Genomic DNA, 20880 nt, shown 5'->3' on the forward strand with positions numbered 1-20880 from the left:
GGGTATCCATGGCATTTTCCAATTATGTTCCTATTTTACAAGTCAAAAAAATTGAGAACCTTTCATAATGTTGCCAAACAAAGACTCAACAAACTTACCTGAGACTCCCTGTCTCTGCCAGTCTGTCCCTGCATATCTGTCCCCAACTCTGCTGTCTGTGTGCCATCTGTTGCCTGCTCTGCCTAATGACATCATTGTAAAACATTTCCATTAGAATTTCATTTCTTTCTTATGAACATTTTATCAACTAGTCTTTGAGATATTAGGCTACTAGGGTTCTTATTATGCGTTTTGGTGTATTGAAAAATACTCTGATGTCCGTCTTTTATTTTTCAGCCATTTTTCAACCTGGCTGGCTGGCTACACACACAGTGTGTAGGTTATTTACAGTAGGAGATGGGCTTCTATCATCTTCAATCATTCTATTTGGGCTTCGATCTAAAAGGTAGCTAGCAAATGTGAAACGGATTAAAATGACAAGAGTTGACAGCTGTATGAGTTCACCATTTACACAACATATGCTGCAACCTCTTGTAATTTTAATACTTTGTTTCATATTGGCTGGCTTCCAACAATAGCTGAATTTGCAATGCTAGCGAGCACCAATTCAGTTTCAGTGGTGTTTGCTATAATCTTTGCTACCCGGGTTAAATAAAGGTGAAATAAAATAAATAAATAAAAGTTCACTTGCGACAATTTAGCTTTTGCAACGAGACCATTAAATATATTTAAGACAATGGTAGAAGAGAGTGTAGTTCTGTTCAGTTTGGATATCAGTTTATCGCTAACCTTATCACAGGGACTTTGAAGCACTAACTTACATCATCTGCATGCTGATTCCATCTTTGACGACAACACATAAATGGAATAGGTACTAGCTAGCTTAATAGTTAATATTTGCGCGCTAGCTCTGCATATTCAGCTAGTGTGTGTGCGCGATTGACTGGATTAACCTCACGTCAGTTACGTGCATTGAGTGCCTTTCAGACAGTAGATACGACCTCTCTGTTACCTAGCAAGCTATGGAACTGGCTGTGGATCAAACCATTGTGAGGCAAAGGGTGGGGGGGTTGCAATCTTTTGAAACTTAAAAACGCGCTATTAAGTGTCTATAATCAGCACAATTGCTTTCATTGCGTATTATTAATATTATTTAAATTACATAGTTATGTTTCAGTGATATATTGGGGGGGACAAATCATATTTTTCCCAGGATAGGGGGGTCGTGTCCCCCCCGGGATTTCCGCCCCTGACACACACACACACACACACACACACACACAACTGCTGCAAGACTCTTATTATTATTGCTAAATACTGCACAGTTTAAACACTTGCCCCCCAATCCCACCTTCCCCAAAACTGTAGGAATGTCCACCAGAGCTGTTGCCAGATAATTGAATGTTAATTTCTCTACCATAGGCCACCTACATATCCAGGCTGTATCACAACCAGCCGTGATTGGGAGTCCCATAGGGCAGCGCGCAATTGGCCCAGCGTCATCCGGGTTTGGCCGCTGTAGGCCGTCATTGTAAATAAGAATTTGTTTTTAACTGATTTGCCTAGTTAAATAAATGTTAAATAAAATAAAAACATTGTCGTTTTAGAGAATTTGGCAGTACGTTCAACTGCAAACTACGTGTATGGCGTTGTGTGGACGAGTGGTTTGCTGATGTCAACATTGTGAACAGAGTGCCCCATGGTGGCTGTGGGGTTATGGTATGGGCAGGCATAAACTACGAACAACGAACACAATTGCATTTTATCGATGGCAATTTGAATGCCCATTGTGAGGCCCATTTTCTTTTAGGTATTTGTGACCAACAGATGCATTTCTGTATTCCCAGTCATGTGAAATCCATAGATTAAGGCATAATGAATTTGTTTCAATTGACTGATTTCCATATATGATCTGTAACTCAGTAAAATCGTAGAAATTATTGCATGTTGCGTCATATTTTTGTTCAGTATAGTTAACCAAATAGCTACCCAGAATATCTGCATTGACCCATTTTGCACAAACTCGTTCTGACTATGCACACATACTGGACTCACACATACTTATATTGACACTCCAATACAGGCACACATTTGCCACACGCCCACAATAGTTATGGTGCTTTTAAGACAACTGGGAATTCGGGAAGAAAAAGGAGGTCAAATCATGAAGTCATGAACGCGGCATTACTCTCGTTGACTTTGTGCCGGATGTCGTCATATTGTCAGGGACATACAGGAAATGAAAAGGAAAAAGGCCCAAATTCGATACAAACAGAAATGTACAGCTCTGATAACAACACTAGTGATATTGTTCACTTTCAAATGGAGGACTAATGTTGACTCTCGGAATCCATGGAGGCCCATGAAGAAACGCCAACAATCTACACAATGGAAAACAAGCCGATTGTGACATGTTAGTTAACCTTTCAGTTGTCTCGTTAACGTTAGCTAGCTAGCAATGTTCGCTTTCTTGGCTAGCTAGCTACAGTATACCTCAGTGGTTGCTGTGCGGTGTGAATTTGAGTGACACCTCAACCAATGCAGTGGCTGCTGCAGATAATCTATCTTGTCTAACCGGCATGCTAGCCAGCTACCGTATACAGTTTTTAAAGATTGTTTCAGAAGTCCTACATTGACAATTTTGAAAAGGGCTTAGCTTGCTAGCTTGGCTACAGTTAGTAGCTAACTCGCCAACAAAATAGCCTATACCTTATGCAGCATTTCGGCATCCCCTCTCTGTCTTATTTTACATAGTCGGCTTGTGCTTTTTTTAGTTAGCTAGCTAACAAGCTACTAATCAAACGAGGCCTGTATAAGAGCTACAAGTAGCACACTGCGCTGACTGTTCAAGTTTGAGCAGTGGACTGTCAATGTATCACTGACGGGGTCAAATCAAATAAAATGTTATTGGTCACGTACACATGGTTAGCAGATGTTGATGCGAGTGCAGCGAAATGCTTGTGCTTCTAGGTCCGACCATGCATTAATATCTAACAAGTAATCTAACAATTTCACAACAACTATCTTTTACACACAAGTGTAAAATGAATGAGAATATGTACATATAAATATATGGATGAGCGATGGCTGAACGGCATAGACTAGATGCAGTAGATGGTATAGAGTACAGTATATACATATGAGATGAGTAATGTAGGGTATGTAAACATGATATAAAGTGGCATTGTTTAAAGGGACTAGTGATACATTTATTACATCCAATTTTTAATTATTAAAGTGGCTAGAGATTTGAGTCAGTATGTTGGCAGCAGCCACTCAATGTTAGTGATGGCTGGATAACAGTCTAATGGCATTGAAATAGAAGCTGTTTTTCAGTCTCTCGGTCCCAGCTTTGATGCACCTGTACTGACCTAGCCTTCTGGATGATAGCGGGGTGAACAGGCAGTGGCTCGGGTGGTTGTTGTCCTTGATGATCATTTTGGCCTTCCTGTGACATCGGGTGGTGTAGGTGTCCTGGAGGGCAGGTAGTTTGCCCCCGTTGATGTGTTGTGCAGACCTCACTACCCCCTGGAGAGCCTTACGGTTGTGGGCGGAGCAGTTGCCGTACCAGGCGGTGATACAGCCTGACAGGATGCTCTCGATTGTGCATCTGTAAAAGTTTGTGAGTGTTTTTGGTGACAAGCCAAATTTCTTCAGCCTCCATCTCACACTGTTGCTCTGGGTGATGTAGCCTAAGGTGTGCAGTGAGACCTAGCTAGATGGCTAGCTAATAAAATGTAACGAAACAAATGAGTCACAGATCTCGTTGATCCCTGAAAATGGAATAAGATGCTGGTTGGAAGCACAGAGTACCTGTCTGCTCTCCCTTTCTCTCTCTCTTCTTCACTACTCTGTCTCTCAACCCCGACACACAGGTGCTGGCGACCAGAGCCTGTTCACTTCCCTCTACACCTCTCTGGCACAGCAGTTACCCAGGGAGCCCATGGAGTGGAGGAGGTGAGCTATTGGGATGTTTGCACTTCGCTATCAGATGTGTGTGTGTAGGCATGCGCAACTGTGTGGTTAGTGCAAAGTTGTGTGTTTGAGTGTGTGGCTGACTGTTTTAAATTCCTTTGTTTTTAATGCCAATGTCTCCTCATCTGAAGGTCCTACGGACGCCCACCAAAGATGATTCACCTCGAGGCCAACTTTGTTCAGTTCAAAGAGGAGCTGCTTCCTAAGGACGGAAATAGAGCCCTGCTCACCTTCCCCTTCCTGCACATATACTGGACAGACTGTTGTGTGAGTAGTCAGCTCGTCACTTTGATGTAGTGAGAACATATTGGACAGACCGGCATTGTTGTTGGTATCATAACATTCAACACCGTATTATGATTCACAAGAGCTCCAATAGCTGTTTGTGTGTTCGTATAATATGGGTGTATTAATGCTATTTTTATTTCTAAATCTCAACATGTAAAGCGCGCCTCCCATTCGCCGTTTGGATGCGTAGGCTATAGCCTGTCTTCCGTTGACTACCAGCCCATCACCCACCACTTTGCAATGTGAGCTTGAGGCAGTGTAATTGTTTGAAACCTGAACGTTTTACTTCAAATAATGAGGAGGCATGTCTTACCTTGCTTCAAGTAGCCTTGTGAAAATCCATCCATAGAAACGTGGAGGCAATTATTTTATATGGACTTCCTCATGCCGTTTACCAGCATTTCTCTCCTGTTCTAATGGTTTTCTTATCAACTTTCTTTCATTGTCCATAAGCCAATGACACAATCCTAGTCATATAGCAAGCCATCAATAGTAGTTGCTATTAGATTCCCCCTCTTTCTAAGTTTCTGACAGAGATTTTCATCTCTGTCACATATGGAACATTAGGTGCGCTGTTTTGAACTGTGTTTTCCGCTAGTTGCATTTTGGCAAATGTTTGAAAATGACGTTTTATTGGCTGGTCCATTACATAAGTTGCATGTTCAGTAACATTCTATAGCCTTTTGACTGTAAGATGATAAGCTTGCTATTGTTGCATGTTTCCGTTAAGCTCTTAATGAAAAATGGCCAGTCCTTGTATGCATGCATCGTATCAGAGAGGAAGAGGCGAGGCGAGAGGTTTCACTCTAGCCAAAATCTGTCCAAAATAAGTCCAACTCGTTTCTATGGGCTTATTTTGGGCCTAAGCTTGTCGTCTGCCTTTTTGCCTTGGGATGACACGCATTGTTAGGGCGGGAACATATCTCGTCATTATATACAGATCTGATAGATCTGATTTTTTTGGGGCACGTCATTTTACTGTTTGGAAATGTTTTACCGTTTGTTGTTCGCTTAATGAGGGTCAGTTTGCATCCCTAGCATGGAATCTACAAGGTGTCGAAAGCGTTCCACAGGGATGCTGGCCCATGTTGACTCCAATGCTTCCCAAAGTTGTGTCAAGTTGGCTGGATATCGTTTGGGGGGTGGACCATTCTTGATACACACAGGATATTGTTGAGCGTGAAAAACCCAGCAGTGTTGCTGTTCTTGACACAAACCGATGCGCCTGGCACCTACTACCATACCCTGTTCAAAGGCACTTAAATCTTTTGTCTTGCCCATTCACCCTCTGAATGGCACACAATCCATGTCTCAATTGTCTCAAGGCTTAAAAATCCTTTAACTTGTCTCCTCCCCTTCATCTGCACTGATTGATGTGGATTTAACAAGTGACATCAAAAAGGGGTCATAGCTTTCACCTGGCCAGTCTGTCATGGAAAGAGCAGGTGCTTTTAATGTTTTGTATACTCTCTCTCTGTGTGTGTGTGTGTGTGTGTGTGTGTGTGTCAGGACACAGAGATGTACAAGGCGTCGGTGAAGGATGACATGCTGCGGTGGCAGAGCACCCTGCGGCTGCACGGCTCGGTGGACTGGCTCATCGTGGTGGTAGAGAGCGAAGCCAAGAAGAAGAACAAGACCAACATCCTGCCACGCACCTCCATCGTAGACAAGATCCGCAACGACTTCTGCAACAAGCAGAGCGACAGGTCGGCAAAATCACCGCTCTTATCTCTTGTTAGAACAGAATCTGAGCTATTTTGTCTACCAAGGGTTCCCTCCTGGAGATCTACTGGGCATGCTGTCTTCTGATCCATTTCTGTTGTGTAACACACCAGATTCATCTTATCAAGGACCTGAGCAACTCATTTAGCAGAATTGTATGTGCTAGATGAGGGATGGCGCAAAAGCCTGCAGGAGTGTGGCTCTCCAGGAGGAGACTTTTCTCTCTAACACTTCTTTCTATCTTTCTTTCTTTCTTTCTTTCTTTCTTTCTTTCTCCCCCCCATGGTTCAGGTGTGTGGTTCTGTCTGACCCTCTGAAGGAGTCGTCTCGGTCCCAGGATTCGTGGAGCTCCTTCCTGACCAAGCTGCGCACCTTGCTGCTCATGTCCTTCACCAAGAACCTGGGCCGCTTCGAGGATGACATGCGCACGCTCCGCGAGAAACGCACCGAGCCCGGCTGGAGCTTCTGCGACTACTTCATGGTGCAGGTGGGTCACTCCCACCACCTGTCAATCATCCCTGCTCGACTATAGGGGAAGCAGTTGTAACCTATTTAACCAATTGGTGTGTGTGTGTGTGTGTGTGTGTGTGTGTGTGTGTGTGTGTGTGTGTGTGTGTGTGTGTTGTGCAGGAGGAGTTGGCCTTTGTGTTTGAGATGCTGCAGCAGTTTGAGGATGCTCTGGTCCAGTATGACGAGCTGGACGCTCTCTTCACTCAGTATGTCCTCAACTTTGGGGCTGGAGGTAGAGTGGCATTGTTTACTACCCCTACCATGGCTCTACAGTGCGACCATTTTACTTGCATATCCGCCTACATATTTAGCTGTGTGATCTGGAATTTTTATTTAGCAACACCAGTGTGCTAAGAAAAATGAAGGATTCCAGCTTTATTACCCAAAAAATGTTTAATTGTGCTTCAAAATGTATTTGTGTACGCCTACATTTTTCAACTTAGGTGCACACGTGCTCCTTGAAAAAAGGTCAGCGTAGAGCCCTGCCTACCCCTACTATAGGCCTATTTGTGTGTATGTTTTCTGTACTACACAGGGCAAAATCTTATTCTTGTGTCCATGCCTGTTGTGTGTCTTTCAGACGGGGCAAACTGGCTGGGCTCGTTCTGTGCCCCTGTGAAGCGCTGGAGCGGGCTGCTCCTGCGGCGGCCCATCGACATGGAGAAGCGCGAGCTGATCCAGCTCGGTGAGGCCAGCCTGCTGGACCTGCGCAGCTACCTGTTCTCCCGCCAGTGCACTCTGCTCATCTTCCTTCAGAGGCCCTGGGAGGTCACCCAGCGAGCCCTGGAGCTGCTGCACAATTGTGTCCAGGAGCTTCGCCTGCTCGAGGTACAGTGCATTTTTGAGTACTTTATTGCAGTCAAACTGGGCCAAACTGCTGACATACGAATCAACTTCGGCCCCAAATTACTACTCATTATGTGATGAAGATGAACTATTCTGCAGTGCACCTCATCTTGCTCAAAATGGTCCCCTCAAACACTCTGATTCTGGCCATGCACACTCCAGTGTTTCCCCTACCATTGTAGCCTCCTGCCAAAAAGAGTTTGGTTGGAAACATCAATTTTGGTGTTATACATTGGCTTTGGTTTGTGCATGAGCTGTGTATCTGTGTGTGTGGGACGCAGATGGAGAAGGTTTGTGGATTCAAAAATGTATATAAAATGTAAATCTAGAGATCCTCATCCTGTGTGTGTAGGTGTCTGTAGTCCAGGGGGCGTTGGACTGCTGGGTGTTCCTCAGCTGTCTGGAAGTGCTGCACAGGATCGAGGGCTGCTGCGACCGCGCCCAGCTAGAGGCCAACTGCTCCCACACTGTCGGCCTGTGGACCTATGCCACAGAGAAGGTACCCTACCTACCTACCTACATATACAGTGCATTTGGGAAAGTATTCAGACCCCTCCACATTTTGTTATGGCACAGCCTTATTTTAAAATGGATTAAATTGATTAAATAAAAAATGTTCATCAATCTACATAATGACAAAGCAAAAACAGGTTTTTAGAAATTTTCACACCATCCTGTGTAAGGGATATTTGACCAAGAAGGAGAGCGATGGAGTGCTGCATCAGATGACCTGGCCTTCACAATCACCCGACCTCAACCCAATTGAGATGGTTTGGGTTGAGTTGGACCGCAGAGTGAAGGAAAAGCAGCCAACAAGTGCTCAGCATATGTTGGAACTCCTTCAAGACTGTTGGAAAAGCATTCCAGGTGAAGCTGGTTGAGAGAATGCCAAGCATGTGCAAAACTGTTTTGAGGTCTTGACTATAATATTACAATGTAGGAAATAGTAAAAATAAAGAAAAACCCTTGAATGAGTAGGTGTGTCCAAACGTTTGACTGCTATTGTAAGTATTCAGATCCTTTACTCAGTACTTTGTTGAACACCTTTGGCAGCGATTACAGCATAGTCTTCTTGGGTATGACGCTACAAGATTGGCACACCTGTATTTGGAAAGTTTCCCACGTTCTCTGCAGATTCTCTCAAGCTCCGTCAGGTTGGAGGGGAGCGTTGCTGCACATCTATTTTCAGGTCTTTCCGGAGATGTTCGATCGGGTTTAAGTCCAGGCTTTGTCTGGTCAACTCCAGGACATTCAGAGACTTGTCCCGAAGCCACTCATGCGTTGTCTTGGCTGTGTGCTTAGGGTTGTTGTCCTGTTGGAAGGTGAACCTTCGCCCTTGTCTGAGGTCCTGAGTGCTCTGGATCAGGTTTTCATCGATGATCTCTCTGTACTTTGCGCCGTTCATCTTTCCCTCTATCCTGACTAGTTTCCCAGTCCCGGCTGCTGAAAAACATCCCCACAGCATGATGCTGCCACCACCATACGTCACCGTAGGGATGATGCCAGGTTTCCTCCAGAGGTGACCCTTGGCATTCAGGCCAAAGAGTTCAATCTTGGTTTCGTCAGACCAGAGAATCTGGTTTCTCATTGTCTTGAGAGTCTTTAGGTGCCTTTTGTCAAACTCCAAGCGGGCTGTCATGTGCCTTTTACTGAGGAGTGGCTTCTGTCTGACCATTCTATCAGAAAGACCTGATTGGTGGAGTCCTGCAGAGATGGTTGTCCTTCTGGAAGGTTCTCCCATCTCCACAGAGGAGCTCTGTCAGTGACCATTGGGTTCTTGGTCACCTCCCTGACCAAGGCCCTTCTCCCCCAATTTCTCAGTTTGGCTGGGCAGCCAGCTCTATGAAGAGTCTTGGTGGTTCCAAACTTCTTCCATTTCAGAATGATGGAGGTCTCGGTGTGCTTTTTTTGGTACCCTTCCCCAGATCTATGCCTTGACACAATCCTGTCTCGGCGCTCTACGGACAATTCTTTCGACTTCTTTGCTCTGACATGCACTGTCAGCTGTGGGACATTATATAGATAGGTGTGTGCCTTTCCAAATCATGTCCAATCAATTGAATTTACCACAGATGGACTCCAATCAAGTTGTAGAAACATCTCCTAGGATGATCAATGGAAACAGGATGCACCTGGGCTCCCGAGTGGCGCAGCGGTCTCAGGCACTGCATCTCAGTGCTAGAGGCGTCACTATAGACCCTGGTTTGATTCCAGGCTGTATCACAACCGGCCGTGATTGGGAGTCCCATAGGGCGGTGCACAATTGGCCCAGCGTCGTTAGGGTTTGGCCCGGGCTAGGCCGTCATTGTAAATAAGAATTTGTTCTTAACTGACTTGCCTAGTTAAATAAAGGTTTAAATAAAAAATAAATACATTTCGAGTCTCATAGCAAAGGGTACATACAGTTGAAGTCGGAAGTTTAAATACACTTAGGTTGGAATCGTTAACTCGTTTTTCAACCACTCCACAAATTTCTTGTTAACAAACTATAGTTTTGGCAAGTCGGTTAGGACATCTACTTTGTGATTGACACAAGTAATTTTTCCAACAATTGTTTATAGACAGATTATTTCACTTTATAATTCACTGTATCACAATTCCAGTGGGTCAGAAGTTTACATACACTAAGTTGACCGTGCCTTTTGAACAGCTTGGAAAATTCCAGAAAATGATGTCATGGCTTTAGGAGCTTCTGATTGGCTAATTGACATCATTTGAGTCAATTGGAGGTATAACTGTGGATGTATTTCAAGGCCTACCTTCAAACTCAGTGCCTCTTTGCTTGACATCATGGGGAAATCAAAAGAAATCAGCCAAGACCTCAGAAAAACAATTGTAGACCTCCACAAGTCTGGTTCATCCTTGGGAGCAATTTCCAAACACCTGAAGGTACCATGTTAATCTGTACAAACAATAGTACGCAAGTATAAACATCATTGGACTCAGAGCCATCATACCACTCAGGAAGGAGACGTGTTCTGTCTCCTAGAGATGAACGTACTTTGGTGCGAAAAGTGCAGATCAATCCCAGAACAACAGCGAAGGACATTGTGAAGATGCTGGAGGAAACGGGTACAAAAGTATCTAGATCCACAGTAAAATGAGTCCTATATCGACATAAGCTGAAAGGCCTCTCAGCAAGGAAGAAGCCATTGCTCAAAAACCGCCATAAAAATGCCAGACTACAGGTTGCAACTGCACATGGGGACAAGGATCGTATTTTTTTGAGAAATGTCCTCTGGTCTGATGAAACAAAAATAGAACTGTTTGGCCATAATTGCCATCATTATGTTTGGAGGAAAATGGGGGACGTTTGCAAGTCGAAGAACACCATCCCAACCTTGAAACACGGGGGTGGCAGCATCGTGTTGTGGGGCTGCTTTGCTGCAGGAGGGACTGGTGCACTTCACAAAATAGATGACATCTTGAAGAAGGAAAATTACATGGATATATTGAAGCTACATCTCAAGACATCAGTCAGGAAGTTAAAGCTTGGTCGCAAATGGGTCTTCCAAATGGACAATGACCACAAGCATACTTCCAAAGTTGTGGCAAAATGGCGTAAGGACAACAAAGTCAAGGTATTGGAGTGGTCATCACAAAGCCCTGACCTTAATCCATTTGTGAGTAGAACTGAAAAAGCGTGTGCGAGCAGGGAGGCCTACAAACCTGACTCAGTTACACCAGCTCTGTCAGAAGGAATGGGCCAAAATTCACCCAACTTATTATGGGAAGCTTGTGGAAGGCTACCTGAAATGTTTGACCCAAGTTCAACAATTTATAGGCAATACACTCGATTAGTATTTGGTAGCATGTAAACTTCTGACCCATTGGGAATGTGATGAAAGAAATAAAAGCTGAAATAAAGAATTCTCTCTGCTATTATTTCACATTCTTAAAATAAAGTGGTGATCCTAACTGACTAAAGACAGGGAATTTGTACTAGGATTAAATATCAGGAATTGTGAAAAACTGAGTTTAAATGTATTTGGCTAAGGTGTATGTAAACTTCCGACTTTAACTGTATGTAAATTAGGTACTTCTGTTTTTTATTTTTAATGAATTTGCAATCATTTCTAAAACCTGTTTTCACTTTGTCATTATGGGGTATTGTGTGTAGATTGATGAAGGAAAAAAAATATTTAATCAATTTCAGAATAAGGCTGTCACGTAACAAAATGTGGAAAAAGTCAAGGGGTCTGAATACTTTCCCGAATGCACTGTACCTACTGCACCTCTGACCTAACACACATCACTGCAGGTACACTGTGTTAGCCCCTGCCCTGCAGACCTACACCGTTCTAAAGTCACAAGGGGCTTATTTTCCGGAAGTATGCTCAATGGAGGATCATCATTAAAAGTGCTTCTTAGTTCAAGACTAGGCTTAATCTGTGTCCGCGAAACTGGCCCAAGGAGTTTTACGTGGTCAAGAAACTCTGATAACACACTTTCTGGTCATCGCCGTAAGACTCCATTTCCAGCTTGTCATTGTGGCCCTATGTATGTTGTGACGCGTGTGTTGTTGTGTTCCCAGCTAAAGTCTCTGGGCTACCTGTGTGGCCTGGTGGCTGAGAAGGGCCCCACCTCCGAAGACCTAAACCGCACCGTGGACCTTCTGGCTGGCCTGGGGGAAGAGAGACCAGAGACGGGTATTATATATATATATATACACACACACACACTAATGCCCTAGGCTTTAGCTCAGCTGGCTAACACAGGTGTGCTGGAGACCCAGTTGGTTCACAATAGGCCCTTAGTTATAAAGTAGTAGTACCTGAGCATTGCATTAGAATGGATAATGTTGGATGGTGTCATTTGATAATGGTTGTGCTGTGTTGTATGCCATGTCAAAACCGCTTAGCCCTCTGTTGTGCATATGACTCTCTGTTTGAGGTTGAAGTGGGTTACTTTTACTGTCAACACAAACACATCATTGTGAGGACTTGGAAGTTCTTTGCGCTAAGGAAAAAGCTGAAATGGTCTTTAGAGAAAGTCTAAGTGTGTCTCCTGCGTTCTCTCTTACAGTCAACAGCCTGCAGAGCCCTTACAAAAAACTCAATGAGGCCTTATCGTCTGTGGAGGCGTTTGAAAAACACTATCTGGTAAGTGCCATGTTGATTAGGTGGATAATGGTGTAGCCAGTTACTGTAGTCCTTGTTTAGAGCCTTGATTATGCTTCATAATGTTATGTGTGTGCATGGGACACTTCATAGACAGAGTGCCTCTGTTTATAGTCTTGGTATCTAGTTCATTGGGCCCCATTGCCCTCCAGGTCCGCTCTCTTTAGGCACTGGGGCAGAAAGCCATCACAGAGCTAAACATTCTTATTTACTGAATGCTTTCTTTGTCCTCTGATGATCCTTCTCCCTCTCTCTCTCTCTCTCCCCCTCTATCCTGCTCTCTTACCCTTCCTCCCTCCCTCTTTTCAGGAGCTGTCACATGCTGCTATGGAGATGTACAGAGCCATAGGCCGGATGCGCTCATCCCGGCTCATTGGAAAGAGTCTCGCTGAATTTTACATGTACGTCTTTTCTATCTTTTTTTGTGTTCTCTCTACCCTCTGCCTCTCACTCTCCATCTCTGAATGGTGTTTCCAGTGAGGGAATCATTTCGATTAAATGTAGTATACCTATTGTAAGTTTTCAAACGATGAAGGTCGCTGGGAAAATGATTAGCCCCAGTCAGCTAAATGTGCTAATGACTAATGAATGAAAGATTTATAGGGTTGCTCTAATTGATTGATGCTAAATGAATGAAAACGGTGTTACCTGTGTGTGTGGTTTCTGTGCGTAGGAAGAAAGGTGACCCGGAGAGAGCAGAGGGCTTCCTTGATGACTCTCTGAGGTCCTATGTGGCAGAGGGGTGGAGCCTGCAGGTGACTCATACAAGGAAGCAGATGGCTGAGTGTCAGAAGCTCTTGCAGCAGACTGAAGAGTATCCTTCAAAAATGCTGCGTTCAAAACAACTGGGAACTCTGGGGGGAGAACAAGCTCCGACTGGGGGAAAATCGTTTTGAATGGTCATCCAACTCAGAATTCCAACTCGGAAACTCGAGCCTCTTTCTAGAGCTCTGACTTTCTGACTTGAAGATCACTGACCTCATGATTGACAAAGAGTTTACACACTGACCACCTCACTACAGGGTTGTATTCATTATCGCACACTGTTGCAAAACGTTTTGCAACGGGAAACAACACAAGTGTTTGCCATTAGACAAGTTCAGGTAGTCCCTGCCTGTTTTCTTCTGTTTTTTTTCTGTTCTGTGCCTAGTGTATATGACCCAATGTCAATCAGTCTCAGTGGGCGTGTTCGACATTGCAACCAATTTTAAAGGCTAATCGAGACTTAACTACGAATCACCTTGCATCATAAATAACTACTCAATGTTATTTGTAGGTCAGTCAGCCACAATTTACCCATAATACATCACTGTTTAGATGCTCTCAACACGGACAATGTCTTCATTGGTGTACATTCTATATGACCCAGGGTCATGTTCAATAGGGCCAACCGTAGCAACGTTTTTTTTAATGGAAAACAAAAACGTGGGACTCCTATTGGAAAGAGTACCTCTCTGGTTCATATCGTTTCGGAGCATTATTTCTTTCCCCCATTTTGTGTCTACTGAACACAACCCAGCCTTCTGTGCTATCACTTGTTTGAGAGGTCATCCGTTAAATGAGTGGGTGGACTAAAGATTTCCATCATGGGTAGCTAGATGAATAATGACCACAAAGGAAGGTTGGTTACTATTTTACCCCTTTCCAATCCGCATGCACGGTAGGGAATCCTTTCTGAAGGCTCTCTCTCCTTTCACTCTCCCATTGCATTGAAATAGCCAGGTATCTGTATTTTGGCTATCTTCTAGTTCAAGTTTCCTTGACTCACTGTGTCAGCTACCTGCAGACCAGTGCCTTGCTGGCGGGCGACGCCAACCTGCCAGAGCTGGAGAGGAAGCACTTCTGCCAGGAGATCCTTACCTTCGCCAGCCAGCCCCCGGCACCCTCAGGTGAGCACACACACACCACGTACACTCGAGACATGGCAGGAACAGTCAGTTGTTTGTTCTCATTGATACAGGAAGAAAGTTGAAAGCTTCTAATTGCACAATGAAAAATTCAAGGATCCTTGTCTGGTTGTCTCAACTTCTGAGAGTCTTGCCAACTAAACTGGTCAAACATGTAAATAGTGGCTAGATCTGTTTGTGCTTTTGCCTGCTCCATTGTCATTGTCAAGCCTGACAATTCCATAAGGAGAAAGACTGGCACCCAGGCTAGTCCAACATAACTCTGACTTCACAATGTTTCCATGTAATGCCATGCCCTCTGTCACTTCCCTCTCTCATCCCTCTCTTCCTCCTCTCGTCTCTCCAGACCAGACTGTGGCTCTGAGCATGGCGGCGTTTGCCCAGCTGCGCCAGATGCAGTTCAGCCCGCCTGGCGCCGTGGTGCACGTGGGTGCCGCCCTTCAGCTGGAGCTGCACGTACGCTGCCTGATGCCCGTGGCCGTGCAGGTGGAGCAGCTGGCCGCCACTCTCCACTTCAGCCTGGAGCAGGGCGGGGCGAGGGGCCGGGCGGGCAGCACCCAGAGGAGGACGGGCCAGGGACCACAAGGCCAGGGGGATGGGGTGGTCCTGTTCCCCCAGGGAAGCCCCCTAGCTGGGGCCGGGATGGGCGCTTCGCTACCCCCCGCACTGGAGCTTTACGAAATGCAGGACCGCAGCCCGTCGGACAGCTCGCTCAACTCCACGGGGGTGGTGTGTAAGAACATGCACCTGCTGCTGCGGCGCCACGACAGCTCAGCCTCCCTGGACACGCCCACCGCCGGGGCCCTCCCGGCAGCGGTTGCCGTGGACGACGGGGCCCAGATGCTGAGGGCACGCAACATAACGCTGCAGCCCGGCGACAACAGCATCTTGTTCACGGCCCCAGTACGTTTTTTTTTTTGCCTCCTATAATGTCATCAATAGTCATGTCTCGGAGCTAAGTCCACCCCATTGCTCATTTTCAATTTGTCTAAAGAAATCTGTAATCTCCTTGCCTCCTCTCCATTAAAACAGAATGGGGAACGCTGTCAATTAGAGGTCAAGTGTCACTTTATCACTCCTTGTCGGCCTCTCTTTTTCTCTTTCCACTCTCTCGCCCTTTTCTCTCTAGACTGGAGAGCCGGGCTCGTACACGTTACGTCAGCTGTGCGGGAGCGTGGGGAGAGTCCAGTTTGTCCAGTCTCACATCTACCCTGTGGTGCAGTACGAGGTCTACTCCCAGGAGCCCCAGCTCACCATCGAGCCTCTCTCAGGTCCGTCTGTCTGGCCCTCTGTTCCCCTCTTTTGCCATAAACAAAAGATGCTAATCGCTGCCCGTTGGACTGGGTCATCCTTGTATTTTTACATTTGTGACTGTGTAACAGTGTGTATCTGTGTTTGCCCTCCAGACAACCTGTTGGCAGGCATTCCTCAGAAGGTGAAGTTCACCATAGCAACAGGCCACTACAGTGTGAAGAAGGGTGACGCACTGCAGCTTAGCAATACAGACTCCATGCCCATCCTCCACTCTAGCTGCTGCTCTGCTACCATCCTGTCCAGCACGGGAGGTCAGCCTTCCTTCCATCCACTCTGGGTCAAGGGTCAGAGAGGTTAAAGGGGATAGTTCATCCAAATGAACAAATTTGCCTCGTTTCATTGAAAGTAGTCTATAGACGAGGAGGGACTGCAATCCACACCTTTTGTTTAACTAGCCACTGCTTTCAATCACTAATATTAGCCCAGGCAGGTCTGGGGGTTACCATGGAGATCAATGACCCTCAGTCCATAGGGGGAGACAACCTTAGCGTTCCATGCTGACTGCCTTTCCCTACTAATGCTGTTGCTAACTATTTTCTGTTCTCTCTCCCTCTCTCTCTCGCACCCTCTCTCCATATCTTTGCAGAGCGTGTGGGGGAGCATGCTCTTTCCGTTCAGTCATCGGAGAAGGTGACCAGCATTTCCCTGCCCCCCACACCTCCCTACCACACCCTGGAGTTCCAGCTGGAGGTGCTGTGCCACATCCCCCCCACACCCTTTAAGCCCGACATCGAGCGTCTCACCAACGGCGAGGTCCGCCACCGGCCCAAGAGCCACAGCCACGCAGACAATGGCATGATCAACATCGACCAGAAGGTTAGAAGACCGTTTGCCCTCCTAGCCTATAGAGTTAACCCCAGGACCACCTTTATGTCATTTATTAGGGTCATGTTCATTAGGGACCCAACGGAAGACAACAGACTGAAACGGAGGGACTACCTGGATTTGTCCAATGAGTATTCCGCCTCAAAAAGTTTGAAAGTCTTCTGTTACGCTGTACCCTAATGAACATGACCATGCCTAACAGATGTTCACAGCCCTGTGTGTTCTCTTTCTCTCTCCATAGGTCTCCATCGACTGTCCTTGGTCCATCTACTCCACGCTCATATCCCTAACCTTCTATGTCCCTTTCAAAGCCAAGCACTCAATACTCTCTGCTGGGAAAAGGTAGGACACACACACTACATCTGCTTTTACTGTATGGGGAAACACAGTCACAGATGTGTGCAAAAAAAAATATAGCATGATTTAATTTGAACCTTTTTTTATTTATTTACTGAGTGATGCACGCAATGCAAATTCCAATTGCAGTATTTTGAACCTGCGTTGGGTAATATACCTTCTCGTCTACAGGATTTGAAATGCAAAAAAAAAAAAACGGTGCCCTCGATGTCTATTCAATGACATGTCTGCTCAGTCATTTAGTAAGGAATCTATGGTGACGTTGAGAATCTAAATATTGATCTGACTGGTCACACAGGAAGTACATACAGGTGTGTCTCCAGAACGTGTCCGACACAAACTTCCACCTGGTGGACCCGGTCCTCACAGAGCGCCAGCCCACAACCCCGGTGGAGCTGCTCTCACTCAATGCTAAAACACAACAGGTGAGTAACTCTCCGTGCACACACTTCGTCTCTCACTCACTCACTCACTCACTCACTCACTCACTCACTCACTCACTCACTCATCTGATCCTTTTTGCCTCAGACGGTGTGCAGTCAGCAGTCAGTGTTCTGCCTGTGGGAGATGCGTTGGGTCAAACACCTCCCGCTGTGCCTGCAGTGTGCATTCTCCGCCAGCTTCGCGCCCGTCTCCGCCTCGGACGCACGCACAGCCTTCAAACCCTACCGCTACGAGTTCCAGCTGGACCGGGTCTCTGTGCGTATACTCAAGACCCAGCTCTGGGTCCCCATCATTAGGCACCACATGGAAGAAAAACACCATTTTTTTTTGTTTTCCATTGCAAAACGAATGAACACAACCCTGTTCTCATCACAGACGCCGTTCTGGGTCTCGAACATTGCTCGATGTTGCTAACCGTGGACTCTGCTAAACCTTCCTCCCCAGACCCTTTACAGCTTGAAGGCCGAGATCTTACCGCCGTCTGGTGACCAGCACTGTCGCACCGGCGCCCTCTGTGGCCTCGAGGTGTCCATCACACGGCAGGCAGAGCCCAGCGAGACTGAAGGGGAGGAGGAGGAGTCTACAGAAATAGAGGGCCTGAGGACCACCAAGCTCATGTATGAAGGTAGGACACGGGAAGGTGTGTATGTGTGTGTCCGTCCATGTCCGGTATTTACCTGTCTACCCTGGTGTGTGTTGTCTGCAGTGGTGGACAACAGCAGTAACTGGGCGGTGTGTGGCAAGAGCTCGGGGGTGGTGTCCATGCCTGTGGCTGCCAGCGCCACACACAGGGTTCAGATGGAGGTCATGCCCCTGTTCGCCGGGTACCTGCCCTTCCCCAACATCAAAGTGTTCAAGTACCTGCCCCACAGTGCCGTCCCAGCCATTCAGCCCGACACAGGTATGTAACCCACAGCTGCAGAACGGTACTTAAGCTTAGTCCGTAGGCATGTCTCCCATTACTTAACAAAATGGTAGTCTATATTTTGTGCCGTCTTTGTCGACCTCTTACCCGCTGTTTAGATTATTTGCTTATTGGCATTATTACAGCATGTGTTGTACTCTCTCTCTCTCACACACACACTCTCTCTGGCCGCTCACAGACAGCTGCTTAGAGAACGACACCATGTCCCTGCTGGACAAAGGTCTGGACGACCAGGGCGACACGGCCAGCATCCGTAGCCGGGGCAGCGTCCACTCGGTGGGCAGTGGGGAGCAGCAGCGGGAGCAGCAGAGGGGTCTGCCCATGCCCCGCCTGGAGCCCTTCAGTCCAGGACAGGTGTTCTATTGGAGCCAGGGGCGGCAGGTGCTGGTGCTGCCCGTTACTGACGAACACGTGATGGAGGTTAACGTCACATGACCCCTGTGGGCCGCTGCCCCCCCGCTGTGCCCCCATCACGCCTGGACCTCTGTGGTTTGGTTCCTGGCTGTGGTTCTGGAACCGGGACGTGGCATGGCGGCAGGGAACTGACACTGGCTCTCCTCTCAGGACTCATTGCTGGCCGCCCACTGGCCCTGCTCCTGTTCTGGCCTGAGAGTTCCATCTGCTGTATTTTTATCTTGTCAATCTTTTTCAGTATTCACTGAATTCTCATATGAAAATACCCCTCTCTCCCCCCACTGTCAGAGAAGAGGGTTTGGTGTACCTGTAAAACTAGCTCTCTTATTGGTTCTTGCTCCGTGGACACAGTAAACCGCTTAAAACGGTTCTGCATAGAACCCACCCCACGCACCTGTGACCAGCTTGCTGGTTCCACTGATCGTCAACACAACCTTCTGTATGAGGCACACATGGACACACTAACGTGTGTTTGGACAGGGGTGCTTCGGTTTGTGGTTGTTTGTATTGGTTGGTGGGTGTCTCTGTCTATGCATGACATGGCAAGTTGTGATAGATGAAGGGAAAGAGCGGGGCCAGTTAATCGTGTGTGTGTGTGAGCAATATCTACTTCATTTTTCCTCCTCACTCACTTCCAGCCCCTTGCTCCCAAACCCTGCTGAATCCTCTATCCTTTGCTGTAGTCATAGCGCCACCCTCTGGCCACTGTACAAACTGTTCAATATGTACATATTATTCCAGAGGGAATCACTGTACTGACCGACTGTGTGCAAAGGCTGCACCAAAAACAAATTGTCTCGAAGGAATATGTTAGTGGAAAAATAAACTATTTTTGTTTTCGAGCAGGTGTGAGACGCACTTAATCCGAGTACTAACAAACACATGCTTTTGGCTCTGGAAGAGGACCTATTTTTGCCTTGTTTTTTGTTGTTCAGGTTTTAAGGTTCACTGAAATTCACTTATTCAATTATCAGTGAAATCTGAGAACAATGGGATGAAATTGAACTTGATTGTTTGTGACTTGTCTGAAAGTGACCGTCTGTTTGAAGTGTTACCATCATGTGTTCTGTATGACTTTGTGGTTTACTTGAATGCTGAGCAGGTAAATTCTATGTTTAGTAAATGTGGTGTCTGACCTTTTTTTTTTTTTCTCAGACATTCGCTGTTGCTACGGTAACTGTGTCAGGGAGAGCACTTTCTTATCATAGCACAATTCTTTTAACAAAAACAACAATTTAGAAGGAGGGGAAATTCGCTTGTATAAATGCGATTTTCGTTCATTTATTGACCTATTTTTGTACTGTGTCGCCGGTCAAGTTCTGGTTGTTGCTCTGTGTCTGTCGGTGTGGTTTGTTGGTATCTACAGGAGGCCAATGAGGGTTTAGCACCACCCCCTCAGCTATACTCCTGTCCTGTAGTCCTCGACCTCTGGGCTTGTATCTAGCATAATCCCACAAACAGAAAGTAGTGCTCACCGCCAGGACGAAAGGCAGAAGGCTTGTTCCCTCTATCTGGCCATCTTAATGAAAGAGAACCCCCCTCCCACTCGGACTCCACTTACAAAACGTACTGGCCCGATCTTACAGCAACACAGGCCTGTCTTTGCAACTTCCATGTGTCCTCGGTGTGTACGAGGGTGTCTAACTGGTCAGGAAAAACTATGATATCAGTGCTCGTCTATGTACACATCTTAGTTTATGTCCAGCTGTATTTATTGTCTTATTTTTTTCTATATTATTTAACGGCAAATAGCTGGAAGGGATGGAATCAATCACTCTCACAAAAATAAATAATGCCATTGGGAATTGTCTGGTGATTTTTTATTTTTTTTCAACAGTCATTGGTCACTGAAATCAAATAAAACAATTGTATGTAAATGATTCCATTGAAGTTCAACACCACTGATTAGTTTAATTAATCTGAAAACAATCATATGTATGCATTATACAGTTGAAATTAAATATACCTATGTTTTAATGTGACTGTTCTGGTGCTCAGTGAAGTATTTGTGCGAAGAGAAACTGGACGTTTTTTTTTGGGTGACTCAAATTAAACACCTACAGGGCCTGATTTGGCTACTATAAGCAATTCTGTCACACTCATAGCTTTTGTATAGGAAGGGTGAGAAGTCCAAGTCTGAGGAACAGAGACCGCAGGAAGGGTCGTGTGCATAGAGCAGGTCAGATTGGGGCAAGCCATGGAGGAACTTGTAGGTGCGCATGAGGCTCTTAGG

General features: G+C 46.0%; 1 protein-coding gene across 1 annotated transcript; it reads left to right on the forward strand.

Annotated features, from left to right (window-relative positions):
• The first annotated feature begins 1994 nt into the window (after positions 1–1994).
• On the forward strand, positions 1995–20629 carry LOC115195961 (trafficking protein particle complex subunit 10). Its single transcript, XM_029756342.1, has 23 exons — positions 1995–2413; positions 3876–3957; positions 4107–4242; positions 5773–5969; positions 6277–6472; positions 6616–6727; positions 7076–7323; positions 7694–7840; positions 11876–11990; positions 12367–12443; positions 12771–12862; positions 13135–13275; positions 14238–14350; positions 14715–15271; positions 15498–15639; positions 15775–15933; positions 16269–16498; positions 16749–16849; positions 17163–17289; positions 17393–17563; positions 17753–17933; positions 18015–18209; positions 18412–20629. The coding sequence occupies exons 1-23, from the start codon at positions 2353–2355 to the stop codon at positions 18666–18668; spliced, it is 3837 nt and encodes a 1278-aa protein (XP_029612202.1). The 5' UTR covers positions 1995–2352; the 3' UTR covers positions 18669–20629.
• Positions 20630–20880: the final 251 nt, after the last annotated feature.

This window comes from Salmo trutta, chromosome 6, assembly GCF_901001165.1.
Source record: "Salmo trutta chromosome 6, fSalTru1.1, whole genome shotgun sequence".
NCBI classification, from domain to species: domain Eukaryota; kingdom Metazoa; phylum Chordata; class Actinopteri; order Salmoniformes; family Salmonidae; genus Salmo; species Salmo trutta.

Coding starts and splice junctions, on each gene's coding strand:
- LOC115195961 (XM_029756342.1), top strand. CDS start 2,353: ATGGAGGCCCATGAAGAAACGCCAACAATCTACACAATGGAAAACAAG. Junction 5,970..6,276: donor TGCAACAAGCAGAGCGACAG/GTCGGCAAAATC, acceptor CCCATGGTTCAG/GTGTGTGGTTCTGTCTGACC. Junction 17,564..17,752: donor TCCAGCTGGACCGGGTCTCT/GTGCGTATACTC, acceptor CTTCCTCCCCAG/ACCCTTTACAGCTTGAAGGC.